The 23,681-nt window shown below is 39.7% G+C and overlaps 1 protein-coding gene across 4 annotated transcripts in view; it reads right to left on the bottom strand.

The window, feature by feature from the left end:
* Positions 1–23,681, bottom strand: part of Park2 (parkin RBR E3 ubiquitin protein ligase) — a 1,289,129-nt gene that overhangs the window by 194,148 nt on the left and 1,071,300 nt on the right. For all 4 annotated transcript variants that reach the window (XM_005390686.2, XM_005390687.2, XM_005390688.1 and 1 more), the window contains exon 8: positions 2,698–2,759. In XM_005390686.2, the coding sequence (XP_005390743.1) occupies positions 2,698–2,759 (62 nt within the window). The remainder of the gene's footprint in view (positions 1–2,697; positions 2,760–23,681) is intronic.

Genomic DNA, 23,681 nt, shown 5'->3' with positions numbered 1-23,681 from the left:
ACGTCAATCCTAACTTCTTCCCTCTTTACTGCAGCGTCAGTCTACCAATTTTCTACCACATGATCCCAACCAGCCATGTTGCAATTTTTCTCATTCGAGAGTATATGTTTTTGATCCCACATTTCCAACCCTAAATAATTCAACTATTTGCTTTTTTACAGTTAAATTCTGAGAATTAAGAGTTGTCCACATTTTTGGTCTTCCCACTCATTTTCTCCCTTCTTACATGAGCCTGTTTCAGGCAGTCTGTTACCCTCACCAGTCTACCAATGTGAGGTCCAACACTGGCCGGTGGTCAGGGGTACCAGTGAGCCCCAGGATGCTAATTCCAATGCTCTCTTGCCAGTCTATTTTTACACGAGGAGCAGTGGGGAATAGGTGATCATTTCTCCCTCTGTTGGCTTCTTGTTCTCAACAGCTTTCTTGATTTCTTCCCACCACTTTCAACTTCTACTATACAGTCTGGCTTATGCTTTTTACTCCTACCTCAACTTTTCAACTCTGCTCCTGGGTTTGCTTCCTCGCCAGCCTCCTCCAGTCATACTGGTCTCTATTCTACTTGAGCAAGCCAGGAACATGGTCTCTTCAGAGCCTCTATGCTTGGACATCTCCTTTCCCAGATGTCACCATTGCATTTTCTTTGACACTTTTCAGTCTTTACTCTTGTAGCACCTGCTTAGTGAGAATTTCCCTGATCACTTCACATAAAATTTTACCTTTTTCCCTGGTATTTATTTTCCCTCCTTTTGGGTATACATTTTTTTTCATGTCAGTGCTAAGCATCTAACATAATGCTAACCATATTTATGTCTATATAACATGACAAGGGTTTCCCCTACTAGAATAAAACTTTGATGGTGATTTCTTTTCTACCTCCTATACTTACAATGATATATAGAGCATAAGTAGGTGCTAAGTAATATCTGTAGAATGAAAAGAAATAAAATGTGGTTTTCTACAAAATAGAGATCAGTTTTGTTATAATGTATTCTACTACCCTAATTAATCTAGAGAAACATTAATATCAATACGAGTTGATCAAAGTTTTAGGAGAATGCAAAGTGGCCTGACTTTATGCAGTTCTATTGAGATGATCATAGTTGGCTTCTTCTCCTACCCAGAAACTTATTTTTACCCAGAAACTCTAAAATAAATATGGAAACAATTTGGAAAGATTGGGACACATTAGAAGAGACGTTCCATTATCTGAACAGAAATGTCAAGGGAATGATCAAGAACTTCTGCTTTAAGAAGTCTCTCTGGTTTCTACTGAAAAATCAGTATTAGAGGCAGGAGTTTTAATACATAGGTATGTTTGAAAATTCCTTTATCAACTGTTATCTGCAATGCAGGAAAACTAACTCTGCCTGTATTTGAATAAACATTTATGGCTACTTTTTTGAAAGCTCAAAATAAGGAAAGGTATATGATAATTTGTTTATTCAAGGATGAAGAAATCACTCTAGCTTTTTTTTATCCTCTTTAACCAACCCTTTCTTGTTCAATTCATATTGGAAATAAACAGTCACACCTTTCCACTCACATATCAAACAAAAACACACAAGCTGAAACCAGGGACAGACTGAGCCACACAACTCTATTTGCATGTTATATAGTCAGAGTTGGTAAAGATCATCTCTGAGAGTAAAAATCAGTAACAGGAGTGTTAGGTAGGTGACACAACATGTCTCTCACTATTTAATGCAAATATTTTAAGGATAACTTGACTATTTGCTACCTTAACTTAACATACTAGTACAGGATTTATAATTCCATGTCAGGGTTAAGAGATGTACAGTTGTTCCTTGGTACCCATGGTGGGAGGCTGGTTTCAGGACTCCCAGTAGATAATACAATCTGAGGAGACTCAAATTCCTTATATGAAATGGTGAAGTATTTGTATATAACACACATCCTTCATGTGCTTTAAATCATCTCTACATTATTAATAATATTAATACTAGTAAATGCTATGTATATATTTGCTCAACACATTTTTAAGAATTTATATTTTTATTGTTGTGTTCCTGACCCCCAAAATGTTTTCAACCTGCCATTGGCTGAATCCACAGATGTGGAGCCCACAGATATGAAGGCTAATCACAAATATCGGGAGTATATGTGTGCATACCTATAGGTATATATTTAGAACCCTAAATTATTTACTTTGCATATCTATTTAAAATGTGACATTACTTACTGAGCAGAATGTAGCATTTAAATAATCTGTACTCTAAATGGGTCATCCTATGCATGTCACTGGTACACACCCATATAGAAAGTGGCTGCTACGAAATATAGGTAACACATACAAAGTACAAAAATCAGGTGAAAAGAGCTTGCACATCTACCCACAGACATCACATCAGGATTGTCTGTTACTAACGATCCCTCAGGCATAATTCATCTCTGCATTTGTTTGTTTGCTCATCTGCCACTATGCAGCGCCTGCTTACTGCTCCAGTCTTGAGATGAAACGCTCTGGCAGATAGCAGATGTACCAATTAATAACCTGTCAGGTCTGACGGATAGAAGAGGAACAGTGTCCTCACACACATCTCCAGCATAGCTTTCTTCCCCATTTCAGGGCTCTGTGGGTCAGGAAACACATTCAGCCTCCCTGGGGGGAGCCCAAACTGTCTCATTAGCGCCTATCTTTGATGACACTGTGATACGGCCTTTGAGAGGCTGACTCACCTGCTCTTCTCCAAGGATCCTGAAGTGATGGAGCTCTTTAATCAAGGAGTTGGGACAGCCAGCTGTTGGAGAGAAAAATTAATCACTAAAATGTCATTCTTATTCTGTGCAAGATACATTCTTACATGCAGTTATGACTATCAATGCCCAGTGTTGGTGTTTGGGAGGATGTAAATGTATGCCTGGAAACATCTGTCTAGCCAATCACAGAGAAGCCTGACCTTCACAAGCACAGTCTCTAGTACCTCACTCCACCTGCAACTCTTTGGGAAAGGGTTGCATGTGATTCTGGCCAACCCCTTTCCACTCCTTGTGATGACCCTTGTGGCGCCACAGGATATCTATCACACATTTCTGCTTCTTTGTTGCCGGTGCCTCATACAGAGCTAGTTTTTGGAATGTGAGTGTGAGAGCTGATGACTGTGGGTTCTCACTGACTAATGCTTTCCTGTTTCCTCAGGCCCCAGAGCCGGGGAGGGTCATCGAGATTCCAGAATGGAGAACAGAGCAGGGAGATGTCCTGTCTTTCCAGGATTTGCGGAGGTTAAGGAATCTTGCCTGGCTTTTCCAGAAGGCTGTGTGCATCAAGACCCATATCTTGCACTTAAGCTTGGGAAGGTCTTTTCTAGAAGGACCCTGGGATAGGGTGCTGCAATCCTTCTGCCCATCACTTTCACCTGTTCAGGCTTTCACATTTTATTTCTTCAGTTATAAATGAAATAAGTAAATACATACATGAATAAACAAATAAATAATACATATGATTGTCTATATATACCTAAATGTATATGTTTATAAATTGGCACATGTTTAGTATCAGTTAAAATGTGTTCCATTCCTGTCTTTTCAATAGACTTATTCCATAGTATTAGGTTGCAGTCATTTACAACATTAACTCTGGAAACAAAATTGATATAAAACCTGTTTCTTTGAGATAAGACCTATGGATCTCAGATGAAGTTCCTATTAAGGAAATTGGATCACATGTGGAACATATCAAAGAAATCACTGAGCCATTTCTTATTTGACTCAGCACTGTGATGCAAGAATAGCTGGAGGTAGTGAGGGTGTTGAGCAGAGCAGGCTGCGGAATGACAAAACTTGTCTTACATGGGTGAAGGTGTCCTTTGCAAGAGAAGATTGGCTTGTGTATTGTTTTAGGAGGCAGAAGACAGACAAGTTCTTTAAACCAAGAGAAAAACAGAAAAATTGAGTTCTCAAGCTAATGAGGGGAGGTTTGTAAATAGAGGCTATGTGAGCTTTTCTGTAAGGTATTTTAAAGAAGAATTTGAATGTGGTGGCTGATTTTATGGGTCAACTTGACCAACCCAGGTGATACAAAGATGGCTGGTAAAAACATTATTTCTGGGTATGTCGATAAAGGACTGTCTAGAAGGAATTCACTAGTGTTTGGATGGTATACTGAATAGGGAAGACTGCCCTCACTTTATCCAGGGTAACTTGGGCCTGAACAGAACTAACAGGGTAGAGGTTTAGTTATCTGTCTCTTCTGGAGCTGGACATCCATCTTCTCTTGCCCTCAGCAGGCCTGGTTCTAGGTCTGTCATGCCAGGACTCACTCCAGCCACCCTGCCACCCTGTCCTCTGCACCTCCAGACTGAGTTGCAGAGTTTCCTGGGTCTCAGCTTCTATCATCTCGACTAATTCCCCAAATAATTTTCTCCTCTCCATGTCTCTGTCAACATATCCCATTGATTCTGTTTCTTTGAAGAACCCCAACGAACACCTGGGTTAGTTGTACTTCTGACATTCTATAGTCATGGAAAGTGCTGGAACAGAGTTTTAGTATTTGATATCCCTCAGCGTCTCCTACTATGAGAAAGTGGATTCACAAATATTCACCCAGATAGTACAAAAGATCTCTTCTTGAAGAAAATTAATGAAAATTTGGGGGCAAACATTTTGGTTGAGAACATGATAACTTTGTGGCACAGGCATCCTGGTACTGTAGACAAGGAAAGCTGCAACCCTGATATGAGAGACATAGTTAGGCTGAGTGCCTCTCCAGCAAGAGAACTTGAAGGGACATGTTCTCTTACAATATGGGGCACTGTAGGGGACTTCCTTTTTGGAGGCAGGGCTTGGCTAGAGGTAAGTCATTGTGGGAATGACCTGAAGGGTGTCTCGCCATTGCTTGCTCCTCCCTTCTTGCTCTCCTACTTGGCCACCATAATGTCAGCAGCTTTCTTCCACATCAAGGCTTGTACCATGCTGTTTCTGCCTATTAGTCAACTGACCAGGGACTGCAAGCCTGAGTCAAAATGGATGTGTTCTGATTGAGACAGTGTCCACTTCAGGGTGGCTATTCTCATGATCACCTGAACAATTAGTAAAAATGTGTCATAGGTCCATAATTTGATTGGCTGCAATGAAACCAAAACCTGCTAACCAGATTCATCTTATGGTCATTTACAATTGCTTCAGAGCTTTTGGGGAACAAGCAGTCACAGTTTAATTTTTTTGAAATGAATAAGAAGGAAACAGAAACTGATGAAATGCATGGGGTGCATCGCCAGCCGGCAAGGGACAGGCCATGGTCAGAGCTGTGGGTATAAAAGGAAGAGCCAAAGGAAAAGCGGTGGGCAACTGGAACCAGCACACAGCCCAGGTGGCAGGCGTGGGGCAGAAAGGTCTGCACCAGTCGGTCAAGGCTCTGTTTAGGGTCACTAAAATGACAGCACCTGCTGAAATAAATCCACAGTTTACTTTGGTTTTGTATTTTTATTTATATCTAATTTATAAGTTCTTATTTGGATGTTTTACATATTTAAGCATAAAATGTTTATGTTTCAGTTTATTTCTAGATTTTTTTTTTTTTTTTTTTTTCCTCCGGTACCGGGAACCGAACTCACAACCTTGCACTTGCCAGGCAGGCGCTTTTGCCGCTGAGCTAAATCCCCAGCCCCTCTAGATATATTTTTAAATACTACCTTAAAATAGTTTTCTTCAACTATGAAGTTTTAAAGGATTTTTTCTTTATAAATAGTCTTTTATAGCACTTGAACTTGAGAAAAATGACTTTGACTTATTTCTATCTTAGGTAAATAAAAAAAACAGACTTTGAAATTAGCTTCTTCTCAGAATTTATATTCTGGTATTCTCCTAAACTGTGAGTGAAAGGATGGATGTCAGCGGTGGCTGCAGTATAAACATCTTTAACAGAAGACTGCGTAATTACCGAAACACCTGGCAGGCGCAATAAAGTATAATAAACAAAGATGGATGCAGCATATGGTTAGAAGTGGCGAGAGCGAAGGGTCAAGGCACTGAAGAAGACCATGGAGGAGAACCTGTAAACTGTGCACATCACGGGACCATCAGTGTGAGAAATGGCAGAGGCAGATTTAGTGTAAAAACGGAGTTTTAACAATAGCAAATTTAATGTTGGAAGTGGTGGAGTACGCCTGTAATCTTGGATGTTCAGGAGGCTGAGGTAAGGGGATGGGAAGTTTAAGCCCAGTTTGGGGAACTTAATGAGGTCCTGTCTCAATGTAAAATTGTAAAAGGGGCTGTAGCTCAGTAGTAGAGCACTTGTTTAGCACATAAAAGGCCTTCGGTTCAATCCCTGTTAATGAAAACAAGAACAAAAACAAAACAAACCTAGACATTCAAGACAGGTTCACAGAATATTTGTGTAGGGAAAATGAAAGCTGTCAGAATCAAAATGCAGTCACTTGTGTCAAGCCCTAACCAAAATAATAATAAATAAAGCTGAGAAGTTATGAAAGAAGATACCACGAATATATGCCTAATACCTAGAAACATTCATAACTGACACTGCTAGAACTGCAGCCTTTCACAGGGGCACTGCAAGCTCAGGCTAAGAGTTCTTCCACCAGGATGTCTTCCCTTCAAGACTATGTCTTTTGCCTTGGACTGGTGCTGCTCTTGTCCCTGATCGTAAGTGGCTGAATGATGTGGGTGCTGTACTCACCATAGATTCATCCATCATCAAGTTAAGCAGCTGAACGTGCTGCTAGGAGGCTGGATAGCTGGGGGATCACTGAGTGTGTGGCTTAGGAGGGTGTATCCTTTTCTTTAGAGAGAATGCTATTTGCTTTATATGATTACAGTCAGAACTGATTTTACACATAACATAGGAAGGTGCTATAAAAAACAATGTATGAAAAACCCCATTAAATTTTACAATTACTGTATTCAGTTACCAAACAGCCAACATAGTAAGACTGTTCAAGAAAAAAGGAGATTGTGCTTGTATTCAGATTACTTACAATGCTATGATATTTTTTGAGACAACTGATAAAGCCTAGCTGTGTCTCAGTTTCTATAATTTGATTTTTTTCCCCATTCTCCTATCTTCGCTTCAATTATTCCTCCCCTCCTTATGTGGTAGATAGCTAAGTTAGATACAAATATTATAGGCAGTCAGATAGGGCCAGGCTCCCAAAGGAGCCAGTAGGAAAGACAAGATGCCTTGCAACTGTGGGGAGACAGGCACCTCCCCTGTGGGCCAGACCTCAGGACAAAAGATGAAACAAATGCACCCACATACTTCCTTAAGGATGAACATCAAGGATTGATATTCTAAATAGGTATCTATCACCCTGAGGAAGCCAGGAAGAGCCACTAACCCAAGCCCCTACAGGAAAGGCTCCTGTTCTGTATTTGTGCCCACTTGCTACTTGACTTGCTTTTCCATTTGATCCTGATTTAATAAATTTCACCTGAACAGTTATGCTCATAATCTTATTGGTTGACCATAGTTCTGTTCCACCTCATGCCCACCTTGTGATTTCCTTCCTTGAACCAGCCTCACATCATGGATCTGCTGTTTAAAAATCCCTAGAAAAGGCAGGTTCCTTAGCAACCCACTTGGGCCCCCTTCTGTCCTTCTCTCGGACAGAAGCTTTCTTTCTCCCAATAAGTATATTCTGCTTTTAACCACTGTTGTTCCTAAAATTCAGTCTTTGATTTTAGAGAACAAGAACTCATACCAGATGTATAGCAGGTTGGGAGTTTCTTTCCCCTATATCACTTATTTATAAAAACTTTGCTTCCATATTTTCCTTCTTTTCTCAGCTTTTTCTTTTCCCTTCCTTCCTTTCTCTCTCCCTCCTCCCTAGTTGCCCTCCCATTTGAACATTTTTTTCCTATGTCACAAGATCTATTATACATTTTGGTTCTTATTTACCCTTTGGGTTTCTCACATCAGAGAACCAGTGCAGTATTTACACACGTGTATCCAATTCATTTCACTTAAGAGTGTGGTTCAAGGTGCATCCATTTACCTAGAAATGTCTCAAGTTTATCCTTTATGGCTGAATAGTACTCCACTATATTAAAAGAAACCCAAACAAATCTTTATCCATTTATCAGTTGATGGGCATTTGGGCTGTTTCCAAGATTTTGAATAAAACACTGACCCTTGTGACCAACGATTATTCTTTCAAAACATCTTGTGTGACCCTTCTCCTTTCGGCTTCCAAGTAACCTCTCCGAATAGGCCCACAGTTCACTGTGGCGCACTTCCTCCCATTGCAGTGCTTTGCTAGCCCCAGGTCAACTTGTGATGGAGAGCTGGGCATGGTAGAGCACACATCTAAAATTCCAGCTCCTCAGAAGACCGAGGCAGGAAGATCTTGAGGATGGCAAGTTCAAGCTCAGCCTGAGAGACCCTGTCTTAAATTTTAAAAATAAAATAAAAAAGCACTTGGAGATATAGATCGTTGTGAGGCTCTTAGTTCAACCCCCAATGCTGGGGAAAAAATAGGAGCAATAAAGACACTTAGCTAAAACCAAGGAAAGTCATCACCAGTACTTTCTCTTTTTTCCTTGCATTTTATTTTAAGAAATTTCTAAGTCTTGCGCTACAAAAAATGTTAGAAGAGTTTCTTCAGGCAGAAAGAAAATGACACAGGTTAGAAATCTGGATCTACATAAATAAAGGCAGAGCATTGGAGAAGGACGCAATCCAAGTTACAGAAAATCTTTTATTTTTGTCTTATACCTGAGCTGAAAGAACTGTTTTACGTAATAACAGTAACTGTGTTGGGTGACAATAGCATTTGGGAGAGTAGAATGAATGAGAGGGATAATTGCAGGGGCAGAGGGAGGACTGGAGACTACTCTGTTATAAAACACTTGTAGAATGGGATAGAAAAATAAAGATAGGTAGAAAGGAGACAAGGAAGCTAGTTCTAAGGTGTCACCAAAGTCACCCAAGGTTATCTGTATCTGTACTCCACACCACCACTATTTAGGCTTGTGACAGGCATTCCAGAAACTCAAGCCTCAGCCTGTTCCTTACTCTGATGCCAGTTTCTGACTGCCCAGAAAACTTGCAGACCGGCTGACAGCCTAATTCCTGAAGGGGTGGGGGGACCTAGAGGCTGAACCTGCAGGTGCCCAATGAGTAAGTAAAAGCAAGATGAAGCTTGGCATTTCTGCCTTTTCTTATTTGTCTCCTTTATTATCTTAAAACTTTGGGTCAGATCCCTGCTCAGTTGTGCATGTAAGCATATGAGTCACTTAAGCAGTACCTGCATTACAAAGTTTATGAACTCTAAATTTACTTCTCCTATCTCATCCCCCTTCAAGACTGAGGACACTACAGTGAGCATAACTAAAGTAATCTTCAGGATTTTCAAGGGCACCCATTGCCAGATTTAAATGCCTGGTTCCAACCCCCGCTGGAGGGATTCCCAGAAGTCTCCAGTCCTAAACTTACAGTCACCTCAGATTTCAGGAAAAGCAGAGCCTGACAGGCCAGCTCACAAGGAGATCACCTCCCTAAGTGGGACCAATAATCCCACAACAGGCATTGAGGTTGCCCCTACCAAACCAGCACAATCATCTCATAGGAAATAAATTGTCCCTCAGGCTATGACTCCAGAGCTGAGAAAATGATCTATCAGACTCTAGTCCACTCCAGCAAATCCATAAAGGCACACTTATTGAGCAGGCCAGTCTGAACCTCTTCATCAGAGTGTGCCCCTTCTTGCTGTTCCAGCAAAAACCCTCTCCCTATTTTCTCTTACTTTCTAATGCTGCCTAATGAATCTGCCTGTGCCTTACACAGATTCCCCACGAAATGCTTTCTGTGACGAGAGTCAAGAAACCTACTATGCAGGGAGAACTGAGGTCCCACCTTCTCTGTGGGGACCTCCTTGGACCTTGTCTGGTGATGTTTGCACTACAGTTAAGTCCCTGATTGTTGACCACTTGAGTTGCAAACATCATAGGTGTACAGACCAAGACTCACTTTGCTGGCATACGAATGAATCCAACTTACAAATAATTGTCCCAGAATAGAAGAGAATTGTTCCTAGCAATGTTTGTAAGTCTGGGACTTGCTTTCACATTAGCGGTATAGTGTTTGTTGAGAGTGGATTTAGTTAAATATAAAAACTGCAACCCCAAGGAAATTACTAAAGAAATTGAGTGGTCTATACCAATTAAAAGATAGAGTAGTTGTTCAGGGTAGTTATGTACACCTGTAATCCTAGTAGACTGAGGTAGGATGATCACAGGTTCAAATCCAGTGTCCTGGGCAATTTAGTGACTTAGCAAGATCCTGTTGAGAAAGAGAGAGAGAGACACAGAGAGGGATAGAGATACAGAGACAGAGACAGAGAGAGACAGAGAGAGAGACAGAGAGAGAGACAGAGAGATCAAGAAAGGGAGACAGTCAGAAAGAGAGAAAGATTGCAGATGGGCTAGATACAGCTCAGTGTGAAGGTCCTGAGTTCAATCCCCTAGTACCGCAATAAATAAATGAATTAATGAATTTAAAAAATGAAACAAAATAGTAAAGGTTAGATACTGAGCTACTTCCACTTGCAGGAGAAATTTAAGAATTTGTGGCTCCAGGAGGTGATTTATCAGTAGAAATCCCCAAAACTCTCAGCTGGTAGGTTTTGGCGTGGATGTGGCAGAGACATGATCACTTCCCTACAGTCTTGTCTGGATTAGAGGACAAATCCTTCCTTGCCCTAGGAGGGCAAGCATGCAGCTTTAACTTCCTTGGAAAATATATCAAACATGGATTTAAGTTTGGAAACCCTGAACAACATAGCATGTACTACATGACTCATTTTATTTGCTATTGAATTCTTTCCTTGAAAAACAACACTGAGGAAAGGAGCTAAGCAAATGTCTATGCTGTGTCTGGCACTGCCTTTCAGGGAATATGGAAGGAAGCGAAGCCTAATGTTGCCTGTGAAGACTTTATACATGTAGCTGGAGTGAAGGAATGTGCTCAGTGGCGACACCCGTGACGGAAGAATGTGTACAGTCTAGAATGTAGGAGGCATAACATGCACATCTGAGCAGAGTCTCCTCAGATGAGACTGGAAAGAGGAAACCAGACCAGACGAGGGGGGTTTCACTGATGCCATTGCCTTGTCCTCCCTTCTTCTTCCCTCTCTCTTTCTCCTCTTTGGATTCTCACCCTCCCCAGCCTGGGGGAGAGTTTTCTCACTCTCATCCTCACATGGCCCACCCTCCCTTGCTCCAAAAATTCTGGTCAGGAGGACCCAGGCAACCATGAAGAAAGAGGGGAGGGGGCTGCATTGAAAGTGGTTGTTTGGGGGGCTGGGGATTTAGCTCAGTGGCAAAAGCGCCTGCTTGGCTATAGCGCAAGGTCGCGAGTTCGGTTCCCGGTACCGGAGAAAAAAACCAAAAAAAAAGAAAAAAAAAGAAAGTGGTTGTTTGGTCCAGTCCCAGAGATATCTTTCTTCTCCGGTGGTCAGTATGGGAGGCCAATTGTCCAAAAGAGCCTGACATCCAACTGCGTAATTGCTGTTTGTTGTAACTATATGCTGAATGGAAATAGATAAGTATTTGTGTGTGTGTGTATGTGCATGTGAGTATGCACATATGTATATACACAGATGAGTAGGTCATATGTGCTTTGAAAGTAGATTTAGTATACTTTTGAGACCTATTCCTTCATGTAATCATTTGCTCAGTACAGCAGTCAAGTGGTTAATAAGGAATTCAATATGTTTATTTGAAATAACAAATCTTTTTGGCACTTTTTAACTTTGAACTAGCTGGAAGATTTTTTAGTATCTCACTGGTCATTTTGGATTGCATCCCTTATATACCTTCACTTATACAGGCAATGAATAGAGGCAGTAATGAAAATAACTTCAGCCCCAGGCCCCCAAATACAATCAATTATCTAAACATGCAAAAAGCGAACAAGCCCGAATTTCTGATGAACGGACAGTTATCAATGCCTGAGACACCTTCTGGTGAGCATTCTGAGTCAGCCGTAACGCACAGTGAGGGCATCATTACTTCATACACAATCAGCAGATGGATGCTCATGACAAACATGAGCATGTTTAAATTATGGGGATTAAAAACACAAGGATGTCAAAAACCCAGAACTGAGGCCTCAAAATTCCATTTGCCAGAGCTGATCATTATAGGGAGAGGAAGGGGCCTATGCTCTGTTTGTAATATGCAAAGCTACCTGCCTTGCCACCTAGGTAGTAAGTGACACAAGTGACACAGCAGAGTGATCCACAGTTAGTCCTTGAAATTCTACCTCTAAATTGTAGATTCCATGTACTGTGTATGGTAAGTTACTTCTTACTCTGTGATGGTGCTTTAACAAATACTCTGTCAGATTTTGCCTAAAAAATGTCACAAGTTCAGAATTTCATGCACTATATTATTCTAAGGTATAATTCCTTAAGATAACTCTGATTAACTTTATCAAGTTTTTTATGTCTGGGTAGAAAATATACTAATACTACAGAGATATCAAAATTTTATGCACAACAAAAACAAACAAATGCCCAACAGAATTTCAAGGGTTCCAAATACTCATCATGGAGGGCTTGTAAAAAAAAGTAAAGTGAATATGAGGCCAGACTTTCTTCTGTGGTACAGTCAGTCTTTACTGTCTGCTGGATATGATCATACTATCCACATCAGTTATACACTCAGGGTGAATTTGTTGGTATACAAGTCAAATTATGTGTCAATGACAGCTTGGTTAAACAATTGAAAAAACTTTTTGAAGGTCTATGTGCATATTTGTTAGCAATTTGTGTAATTATTTGTTAATTTTCATTTTAACAACTTGAATACAAGTTCTATGAGGACAGGGACAATTCTGTTCACTCTTTTCTAGAATATGATGTGAAAGAAACAAAAATGAAAGGGCAAAGTAGACAGGCAGGGCTGTGGAGAAAAAGGAACCCTTCTCCACTGTTGGTGGGAATGTAGACTGGTACAGCCATTGTGGAAATATGTGTGGAGATTCCTCACAAAACTAGGATTAGAGATTCATTTGACCCAGCTATTCCCTTTCTGGGTATCTTCCCAGAAGAATTAAAAACATCAGACCACACGAATGAATGTGTATTCATGTTTACAGCAGCACAATTTGTCATAGCTAAATCTTGGAAACAACCCAAATGCCTCCAACTGAGGAATGGATAAAAAAGATTTGATATATATATATAATTCATCCATAAAGATAAACTGGAGACTTTTATAGGTAAATGGCTGCAACTTGAGACCATACTCATAAGTGAAGTAAATCAGACCCAGATGTATAAAGACTTCATTGTCTCTCTGATATGAGAAACTGAATGTGTAAATAAGATTCAAAATATACAGTAGATATTGTGAATTGGGAAAAAAATTGTTCAAAAGAAAAAAAACTGTGATAAGGGAAAGGAGAAGGGAAGAATGGGAAAAAGAAAAAAATACATTTATATACAAGATAGTTAAGATATTTTTACAGCTGGTTTCTCTTATTTCATTGAAAAGAAAGGTTTGTGCTGATATTGTGTGGAGAAAATATCACGCTTATATCTTGTATTCTGAATAACTATTACAAATACAACAATATGCATGTATTAGTTATTATAACTCTCCTTCTAACCTGTTTTGAAACTTCTTATTTTTTTTCTCTTTAAAATAAAAAAAAAATTATGGGCAAATAACTGATTTCATCCCTTGTCCATTGGTGACTTTTGTCTCCAAAATGTATTTGAAATCCACAAGATCCCAGAACACATATTCAAGTCTGCTTGAATCTGTGAGTTCCCAACTTGTAGCTCTGATCACCCTGAAGAAACTAATTTTTTTCTTAGTCAATTTGTGCTTCAGTTTCTCTTAAGTGTTAACAATGGGAACCAGAACTGTCCAGCATAAGGTTAGCATTCACAAAATATTCTTAGAATGAATAAATGAATAAATGAATGAATGAATGAATGAATAAAGGGTGGAAAAGTCATTGCCTTCTAACTGTCACAAGCTAGAGCTTTTAAAAACAAGAAATTGTACATACTTTATAAATCTGTGCCAGAGTTCATTTAAGGGCCATGAATTAAAATGTCTATTTGCCCTATCAAACAATATTTTAAAAGTCCAGAAATTATTTTCTATTCTAAACACAAAATATTATTATATCACTATTCAAGGAAGAGTTTTTGTTTTTTAAAGTTCCATTTCCCTGTGGTCCATGTCTAAATAAAGCTAACTTCTAGTGAGAGTAGAGCAGTGCTGTTAACAGAGGACTGAGGCGAGGCTTAGTTAGTTCAGATGGTAACCACTGCGATAAGCAATCATTCAAACCATCGTCAAACTGTCAAAAATACTTTTCTTAATACAGCTATATAACTGTCAAATGCAATTTGATGATTTTGTTTATATTAGTGACAATCAGAGGTAACTTTTGAGTTTTATGGACTCGCTGGCATTTAATTTCTTCAGTAATTAAAGACATATTCATGTAATATGTATTCACATACTGAAGAAGGACACTATCTTAGTTTTGAAAGAAATGTTATGTTAGCTGGTCCTCCACTGGACTAACCTTTGTCTCAGTGCAGAATTTCCCACTGTGGCATTGCTGACACACTGTGTTACAGATTTTGCATCTGTATAGCCAGTGGCAAGGATCAGGGGATCTCTAAAAAAATCCCATTCTAACAACAAAGTATTCATGTAGAAAGAACAGTGTAGATACTAGTTCTAGCTTGGAGTGATGAAGACTGTATCCAACCCTTCTAAGTCCTCATTTAAACTTCTCTTCCCTGTTGCAAATACTCAATTTCCTGAAGAAGCTGTAAAATATGTGCAAATTTATAGGAAGCACCCTGACATTCATGTCCCTTCTTCCCATCCTTAGGTTTGACCTTGTATCTGGCAACATTGCTATTACAGTGTGAGAGCTAGAAGTCTCTTATTTGTTGGCACTATATTTGTTCATGTATTTAGACACTTGACCTTGGGAACTCAAGGTGAATGAGACAGACATAAACTGTGATTTTATGGTGGTTCATTTAAAAAGACTTTGAAAAGCATTTTCTCTTTGGAAGGTCAAACATTTTAGATGAGAGTTCTTGCCCTTGTGACTGTCACATCCTCATCTTAACATTATGCAGTTAGTTTCTGCCCACTCTACCTACAAAGCACACTGTCACCACCCCTCCGAATTCTGAAGCCATGGTAGGTTCAGTGAGGCTTACGATGAGTATAAACGCCTGATGTGGCACCCAAGGATACTGTAATGAGGAAAACTAGAATGTCTAACCCCAGAAGAATTCTTTTGGATAAGTATTTTTGGGTTAAAGGTAATTAAGAATCAGCAAAAACAGGAAGCCCTTTTCATCTTATCCTTTCTTTGTATTCTACGTGAAGAAAAGATATAAATTCATACAGATAACTCCTATCAGCTCTGAGCTAGCACCAGAAGTACTACAAACAGACTTAGCTCCACTGGTCTCTTTCCTCATGTTTACCTTCGCACTTTCCTACCTCTGGAAGCCTGAAATTGCTTTCCTTTGTCTTGTCACTTCTTTAAAGTTTATTGTCCTTTGTTGAAGGTATTAGATAAGCCTGAGTTCAAAGTCTCTGCTTTGAGTTATCTGCCGCTGAGATTTCTCCCGTGTGATATGTAGTGCACATGGCAAAACACTTACTTTTTTCTTGCTAATCTATCTTTTGTTACAAGGGATCTGTCCTAACTCTCAACTTACATCTGATTAGAAACTGTATTTCCTCTCTAACAGTAGTAATAAGTCATTATGGCTATGTTTATAAAAGTTGTAATTTAAATTTAAAAATTGTTAAAATAAAAAATGGTTATCATTTTTGTAGACCAATATGCCTGCAGGAGGATGCAGAAAGTGATGCAGTACACAGGGAAGGCGGGTTCTCAATGTGGCCTCACTGACCCAGCCAGAGCTGGAGCCCTGGCCCTCCATCCTCCTCCTTCACTCTCAGCTTCCTCCCTCTTTAATAGGCCTGTCACATACCTAATGGCACAGCCCACAGGTCAAGTTCCAGGGCTCAGTCCCCCCAAAGCAGTACCCCCCCCCAGCCACTGGACTGCCCCCAGGAAAACGTAGTCAGTCAAGAGTGGCAGGGCTGTTTGCATAGGGGATGCTGAAGTCCCATGTAGCAAGGCATTCCGGAAGAGTTCAGGTCCAGGTGCTCCTGTGGGAGAGGTTTAGGTGAAGGCCAGAGGACCCCACAGCAGGGTACTTCCTGCCAATGGCCTTAGGGCTGCCACCTCTCTCTCCCATCCACCCACAGCATCTCACATTAGATCAACCCTATACTCTAAAAATTGTTCTCCCTTAAGCTTCTAGAGTCACTTCACCAATTTTCCCCTGTTGCACCCCTTCTGCTTTCTTGGTGATCCTTCCCTGTCTCTTCCTATTCTCCAATTTAGCTGTCCCTAGCCTTGCTCCATCTCTAGTCCTCTTGTACATAGCCCCTCACTGCTTCAACAGAACTTCTATGTGCTCCCAGGTCCTGTCTCTGGCCACTAGCTCAACACTTGCACCTCCAGCTCCACCACTGCTTTCATCGCAAGATGAGCATGGTACCTTTCTCACTGAGCTTCTCCACATTCATCTTGGTTGAATCCAAGTTGGCCCTTAGGATTAAATATTCCCTCATAAGTGCTCATGCTATGTGTGTGTGTGGTTGATGGCTAAAACTGATATTAAAATCACTGGTTTTGAAACTTTAGCTTCCATCTTTCCTCATTTTGGAAAGTTTAAATACACAAATAGACACACATACGTTCACTCACACCCCATGCTGGACCTTGACCTCTGATTTCTGTGTCTTTGGCATCTCAAAGATTTGTGGCAGTGACTCTGAGATCACACATGGGATTGTCTGGGGCCCAACAGCACCTACCATCTATGTGTGTCCCTGACTGTTCCTACTGCTCACGAGCACAGGTTGCTCCTTGGAGCATGTGTTCTCTTTTCTAACATGTGCAACATCTTCTTGTTCCAGGAAACACAAACACGGCAACTGTGTGGGTGTTTGCCAGCTGACACTGAGCTGTCCTCTTCCACAGGGCTAATAAGCCCATTTATTAAAAAGAATATAAAAATAGAACTGAGTTTTATTTTTTAAAGGTTAATTTTGAAATGGTCTTTTATTTCAATTAGTAACTATAATCAACATCCACTTTTATTTATTCTTACACTATAAAACTCTTGTAATATAGTTGGAAATTTTCTTGGCAAAAATGTATTGCAAATATGTGTATCATTTCCACAAAATCACTTGCAACTATTTAAAAAAATAACTAAAACCTTAGAAAAAGTTAATAATATTGAGAGATTCACTGAAATACAAGTGTTAGAAGCTTTCACTGAATTTCTGTAAACTGTGCCCTAAAGTAGGAGAAGCTCACTCGGAAAAAATATTCCACTGACAAGCACTGAAAAATCACAGGAGTCTTCAGTCCCTATTTTTTTCTTTTGATTCCTTTGTAAATCATCACAGGGGCAATTGTGATGTCCTTTGGGTTCAATGGAAAACCGTGAGCACCCGGGCTTGGGATATAAAAATTGAAATGGATTTTAGCTCTCTGATGTGCTATTAGCACTGGCCACATGACACAAATAATCTACAATTTGCAGATTGCTGTTGTTTAGTGTGAAATACTTTCAGGATTAATTTCTCTCTAGGCTATAGCTTAGAATCCCTAACATGGGCTCCACAGTGACAGTCACCTTCTATTTTTCCCTTAAGTACAACTTTGAAAAGAAACCCGGCTAATAAAATGGCATAAAAAATAAGTGATGACTCAATGTGATCAAAGACAATGCAGCAAAACCGAATGGTGACCTTGAATCACAAGCTAGAACAAGGCAGGCTACCTCCGCAGGCTGGGATGCTGCAGTGAGTGGGTTTGATGGGCCGGGTTGATTAGGGTCTCCATGCACTTTGCTGAAGTAACCATTTCTGAATTAGTTTGAAAGCCGAGACTTGACTGAACTCATGGAAAATTCACTAAGATATCTTGACTGAGCAATTGCATTCAAAAACAGCAGCAAGACCTTACACAACAAAATTCAAAGGATTATCATATTGGTAAAGAAAGCCAAGCTTATCTTGGATGTACTTATCAAGCCTGTCTGTCTGTACTGATAGACGTTTATTTCTGTTTGTAAAGGCATAGTCATTCCTTTTCAATAGCCGTCACTTGATGAGTCCCGATACTGTATATCCTAAACTAGTTAAAAAGCATCTTGAAGAGGTTCACTTTTCACCTAGCAGTTTATTTATTGATATATAGCACAGAGAACCTGTTACACAAGGAGACGGGGGCAAAAACTTGCTGCAACATTTTTTGTATTAACAGCAACAACGAACGAAAACATGAAAATACTGTCAATAGGAAAAGAGTCACAGTCATTCAGCAAGTGCCTGTTGAACATTCACACTGTGCAATGCTTGCTGAGGGTAGTTGGAAACGTGTGTGAAAAAATGAAAGCAGACAAAAATCTTCATTAGAGCATGCATTGCAAAGTGGAAAAAGACAACAAAAATAAAGTGGTATGTAAGCACATTATGTAACATTTTGGACGATGCCAAACACGTGGAGAGGAAAAAATAGAACACTATATGGGGGATGAGATGGGTTTGGAGAAAGTGTTCTCAAGATTTCTTGTTGAAGAAATGACATTTAAGTAAAGGCTTTTAGAAAGTGAGTTAATATAAATTAGGGTGGGATGTATCAAAACAGATATATCTCAAAAATAAAGCTGAGAACAAAATCTACGGTACATTTTATGCGTACTAAAAAAATCACTATATAAAGTCTAGAAAATCTGCAAACAATATCGATACTCACATGTTTTAAGAGTATAAAATAATATATGTAAATTATAAATACCAATGAGGTGCTTATCAAGTCCAGGGGAACGAGGAAATAGAATAGATTCATAATCATAGAAATTGTTAAAAAATAAAGGCTAACAATTCTGTAACCTTTATTATAGACAAGACCTTCTTAGTATTTTATATGTAATTCATTTAATCCTCATAACAATCCTATGAGGTACGGACTATTATCCTCATTTTAAAAGGATGAAATAGAGAAATATTAATTTATCTTAGAGTTTTCAAGACCAAGTGGTGTTATTTTCTATACTAACTGGAAGTTTATCACTTTTCTTAATAAAAAATTCTACATTATATATCATGTAAAAAAACTCTACTAGGGGTTCAGAATAGGCTGTATTAAGAGCTGATATTTTTCATAACTGAAGGAACATGTGAAGATAACCCTGACAAGAGAGAATGAAAATTCAGGAAGTTATAGATGAGTTTATTTTTAATCACAGAAATATAGGAGTATATATGCTTTTTGAAGAAAGCATGCCTTTTAATATAAACACTATTACCACATATAACTTATCTGAGTAGGAACACATGAAAATTTCTAGATTTTAGAGTTTTCAGAATAAGCTGAAAGAAGCCATGAAATATTGATTCCATTTCTCAACCATCGATGAAGTCACTACCCAAGAAGCGCAAAACTTCTAGGAGTTCAGAATAGGGTTGTCAAGCTGAGGTGTTGGCGACCTTTAATTTAGGTCAGAGTTCATGCAGATTGATATTTTCTAGTTTGTTGCAGCTGCTATATTAACACAAGTGTCCTGCTGGCTACTCCCAGTGGCTACAGGACAACCTATCTTCCAATGCAGTGCTGCAGAAGACTCAGTCTCCTTGATAACAAGACATAATCAGAAATTTTTCACCTCACAAGTAACAATTATTATTGTTCTTGGCAGGAGTGCATTTCAACTAAATATTCACTCACTCTTTATTGAAGAACTTTTCAGTGTTCGTCTGCTTCGCATAAGATCAGTGGCGATAGAGAAAGCAAAAATGAATGAAGCAGGGATTTTCCCTTCCTGAAGTTGTGGAAGAGACAACATGCGCAGCAACAGGCCGCCTACATGAGGAAAGAGCCAGGCCAGCAGACAGCAATCGAGAGAAACAGAAAGAGGAGGCAGAGAGGAATCGAAGGCTTGGAGGCCGGAGCCCCGAGTCTCTGGGGAACGTGCAGCTGCGTGGGTGCCAATGAGAACTGAAAGCGCCTGCGTCCAGAGTTAACTACTGGGGCTAAGAACAGGGACCGCTGAGACCTAATTATTTGTTGGAGAAAAACCTGCCCTAGAAGGTAAGTTGTCAAAGCAGTAGATAACTTCACTGTTTGTTTCAAGAAATTCCCCCAAGTAATTTAACCACACCGCTCATGTGCAGAACCACTTCTCTTAACAGGACAACAGGTGGCCCATCCCGGCAGTGGCTCCCGCCTCAGCCAGCAGCATCCTTCTCCAGCCTCCCTTTGAGAGCCAAACCTCACTGTCCACCGACCAAACGCTGACATCATGAATCTGCCCAGTTCTAGTCAGTGATCAACAGCTCTCTGGTCTGAGCAGGCTCCCTTAACCATGGAAGCCCAGACTCCCAGGCCCCATAAAGGCCTTCCTTGACTCCACCTTCCTTCTGTGACACTATAGATGACAGCAGGGTGGTGTAGATCTAATCAGTGTTGCTGGGCAATAGATTTTCAGTGGTTTTTTGGGAGAGCTGACGCAGAGTACATGAATGCCGAGGTAGAAAATCCAGTAATGAAACATTTAAAACACAACATTTATCTCTAAGTTATTATGATGTCAAAAAATTTAAAATTTTGAGATAATTATTTTCATTGCACATATTCTTGGTACCTTGCCTTGCCTTTGTATTTAATACAACCCTTTCTTTGTTATTGAATTATACTTTGAATGGCAGGCATCTGCATGGCCAGAATACGCATTTAACTTGGATGGTCAAGTGAGCAACAGCTATGCTAACAGGGTCTCAAAAGGAACAACGAACCCAGTCCACCTTTCTTTTTCCTGCTGTTCCCTAAAGCTCATGCTGTTTTAAAGACCAGGACGGGAAAGGGAGGGACCATTGGAAATGGGATTTCATGGTTCCTTTCAACAAGCTTTTCCATAGATTATGGTGGTTGGTCTACCTGAATGAGTATGCCAATGATTAGCTGGAGGAAAAGAGAAGCTGTGGAATTAGAATCCTGAGTGGGTCTAAACAGAAAGACCCAGATGCGGTGCTCCCTATCAGATAAAGCTTGATAAACAGGCTCAACTAGATCAGTAGCCCATCAAGCTGTCATGGCTAATAATGTTTCTTTAGGGTAAAAGAATTCTGAGTTCCAAACAATTTGCCGGAACGCAAGTTCACGAAACACTTCCTATTTATCAACTGGGTACTCCTGGTATTTATTTTAGTACCCTTCCCTTTGTCTTAGAATGTTTTCTTCAAACTAGACTTCTTTGAGACATTTTAGACACTACTAGGGTTGGTAGAACATGTAATATCCAAAACAACTCTTAAATAAATAAAAGTCATTGGATTTCAGGAATTCACATTGTTCTAAAGGGTCTTAGAGATGAACTGGAGAGAAGGGTTGGAGGATAAGGTAGAATGAGGAAGGGAGACAGCCAGGAGTTTACATTTTTACAAGTACTTAATGGTATATTCTGTTTCTGATTTTTCCTATTTTAAATTTATTCCAGTAATTTCCCTTGTTACTTTATTTTACTTTTTCCCTTGTTACTTTAGTACTATACATTTTAATTCTTTTATTCATTTTAGTGCAGGCATAATTGCATTCATTACTGAAAAGCGTATTTCAAATTCTTAAAAAATAACTCATAAGCACTTTAAATACTGTCACTTAGATTCATCACTGCTTTCCTGCAGCTCAGATATTTAGTTTGTATGCAGATGTGAGATACATTTTAAAGATATGAAGTAAATAAAATAAAACCAAAATCCAATTTAAAGGACCAATAACAATTTCTATGGAGGAGGGGACCAAACATTTTCAGCTATTTTGTTAATTATAACATAGTTTAGTTTTCCAGATTTTTATATTTTCCCAGATGAAAATTAGTAATCATTCTTTATTTTAATTAGCCAAAAGAGCTAAATCTGAATAATTCTTCTCTGTTAGCAGTTATATCAATGATTCCAAATTTGCTAATTATGTTTTGGAGCTCAGTATCCATAAACATTCAATCAGTCACCTTGAAAACAATGAGGTCCCAGGGATAGATTTCTTATTACCTTACCAGAATGTGGCAAAGACCAGGGTTGTCCCTGTACTACTGCCCAGGTCTTATCGCTGGACCATGTACTAGCATAGGCCAGGGAAAAGTCAAATCCAACCACGATGTCTTGTATACTTCCATAAGAAATTAGTTCATAGAGGGTTGCAAGTGAGCACTTACCAACTTAGGCTGAAAATTAATGGATACTAATATAGTCAGTTTCAAAACTGAAGATTCCTGGGTATGGTGGTACACACTGGTAATCCCAGCACTGGGGGAAGCTGAGGCAGGAGGATTGCAGTGAGTTCGAGGCCAACCTAGGCTACATAGGGGAGTTCAAGGGCAGCCTGAACCATATCGTGAGATCTTGGCTCAAAAACAAAAACAATAACAACAACCAAATAAAATTTTAAAAAACCTAAGATTTTCCTAGTAAAAACCATCATCCACTTGCAGATGTCCTCCTAGAAGTTCCATATACATAGCGTTTACTTTAGGAACTTTTATAGGCTTCACTAAAACTCTAGGAGAAAATCCTGTCTGAGCACTCTGTCCACAGCCGAGAGGCAACTTCAGTACCATCACTCCACGGTGATTTTGCATCATCATGTTGCATTCATTTTGGGTGCACGAAAAAGATTAATTTTCAAAAATACATTTCCTTGAAACCCAGAAACTTTACTGGGCAAGCCTCAGCTTACCTGACGCACCATTACCCATGTTATTCATGAACATTTATCTGGGGAGGATATGTAGCAAAATAACTCATTCTCCATCTTTTTGCACATCTACATTTTTCACACTATGATTTTTAAGTAGGAAGAGATAATCAACAGTGTGTTTACAGAAGAAAAATAAATGAACTATTACCCAGATAGACTTGATTCTATCTGGACTCATTCATTTAACCCACATTTATTGTCATGTGCTGTTGAGTCCTGAGGTTACATGATGAATGAAGCAGGAAGGTCCCTGTCCTCATGACACTTACATTCTGTGTGGGGTGCAGACAAGAGACAAGCAACAACAGGATGTTAAATGCTGACCAATGCTGTGCAGAATGACAATGTGAGAATGTAGAGGAGTCTCTGTTCTATGAAAGCGGTTAGGAAAACTGTCTCCAGTGTGGTGCCACCCAAAGGAATGAAGAGGGCAGCGTGCTGTAGGCAGACAGCATGGACAGCATAGAATGCACGAGCCTGGAGCAGGAAATGTGTGTTGGGAGAATCAGAGAGGCTGCTGGGCATGGGATGACCAGTAAGGACACGGTTGAATGCAAAAAGCTTCCCCTCATCCCATTATGCAGGGCCCTTTTAGATGATCTGTAGGCATTTAGGCTAGTGTTGTTGATAAGACAGGAAATACTGGACGATTTCAAGTGTGGGGAGGTCACCCGATATGTTTCACTTTTTTTTTTTTTTAACAAATTCACTCCTGCAGGTACAATGAAATGGACTGTAGTGAGCAGGATGGGTCAGAGGGCCAGTTAAGAAGCTATGGGTTGGGAATATAGCTCAGTGGCACAAGCATCTGCCTGGCAAGTACAAGGTCCTGAGTTCAATTCCCAATACCAAAAAAAAAAAAAAAAAA

Source organism: Chinchilla lanigera, unplaced genomic scaffold (genome assembly GCF_000276665.1).
Source record: "Chinchilla lanigera isolate Chin_1 unplaced genomic scaffold, ChiLan1.0 scaffold00038, whole genome shotgun sequence".
NCBI lineage: Eukaryota > Metazoa > Chordata > Mammalia > Rodentia > Chinchillidae > Chinchilla > Chinchilla lanigera.
This window is presented reverse-complemented; position numbering and strand designations above follow the sequence as displayed.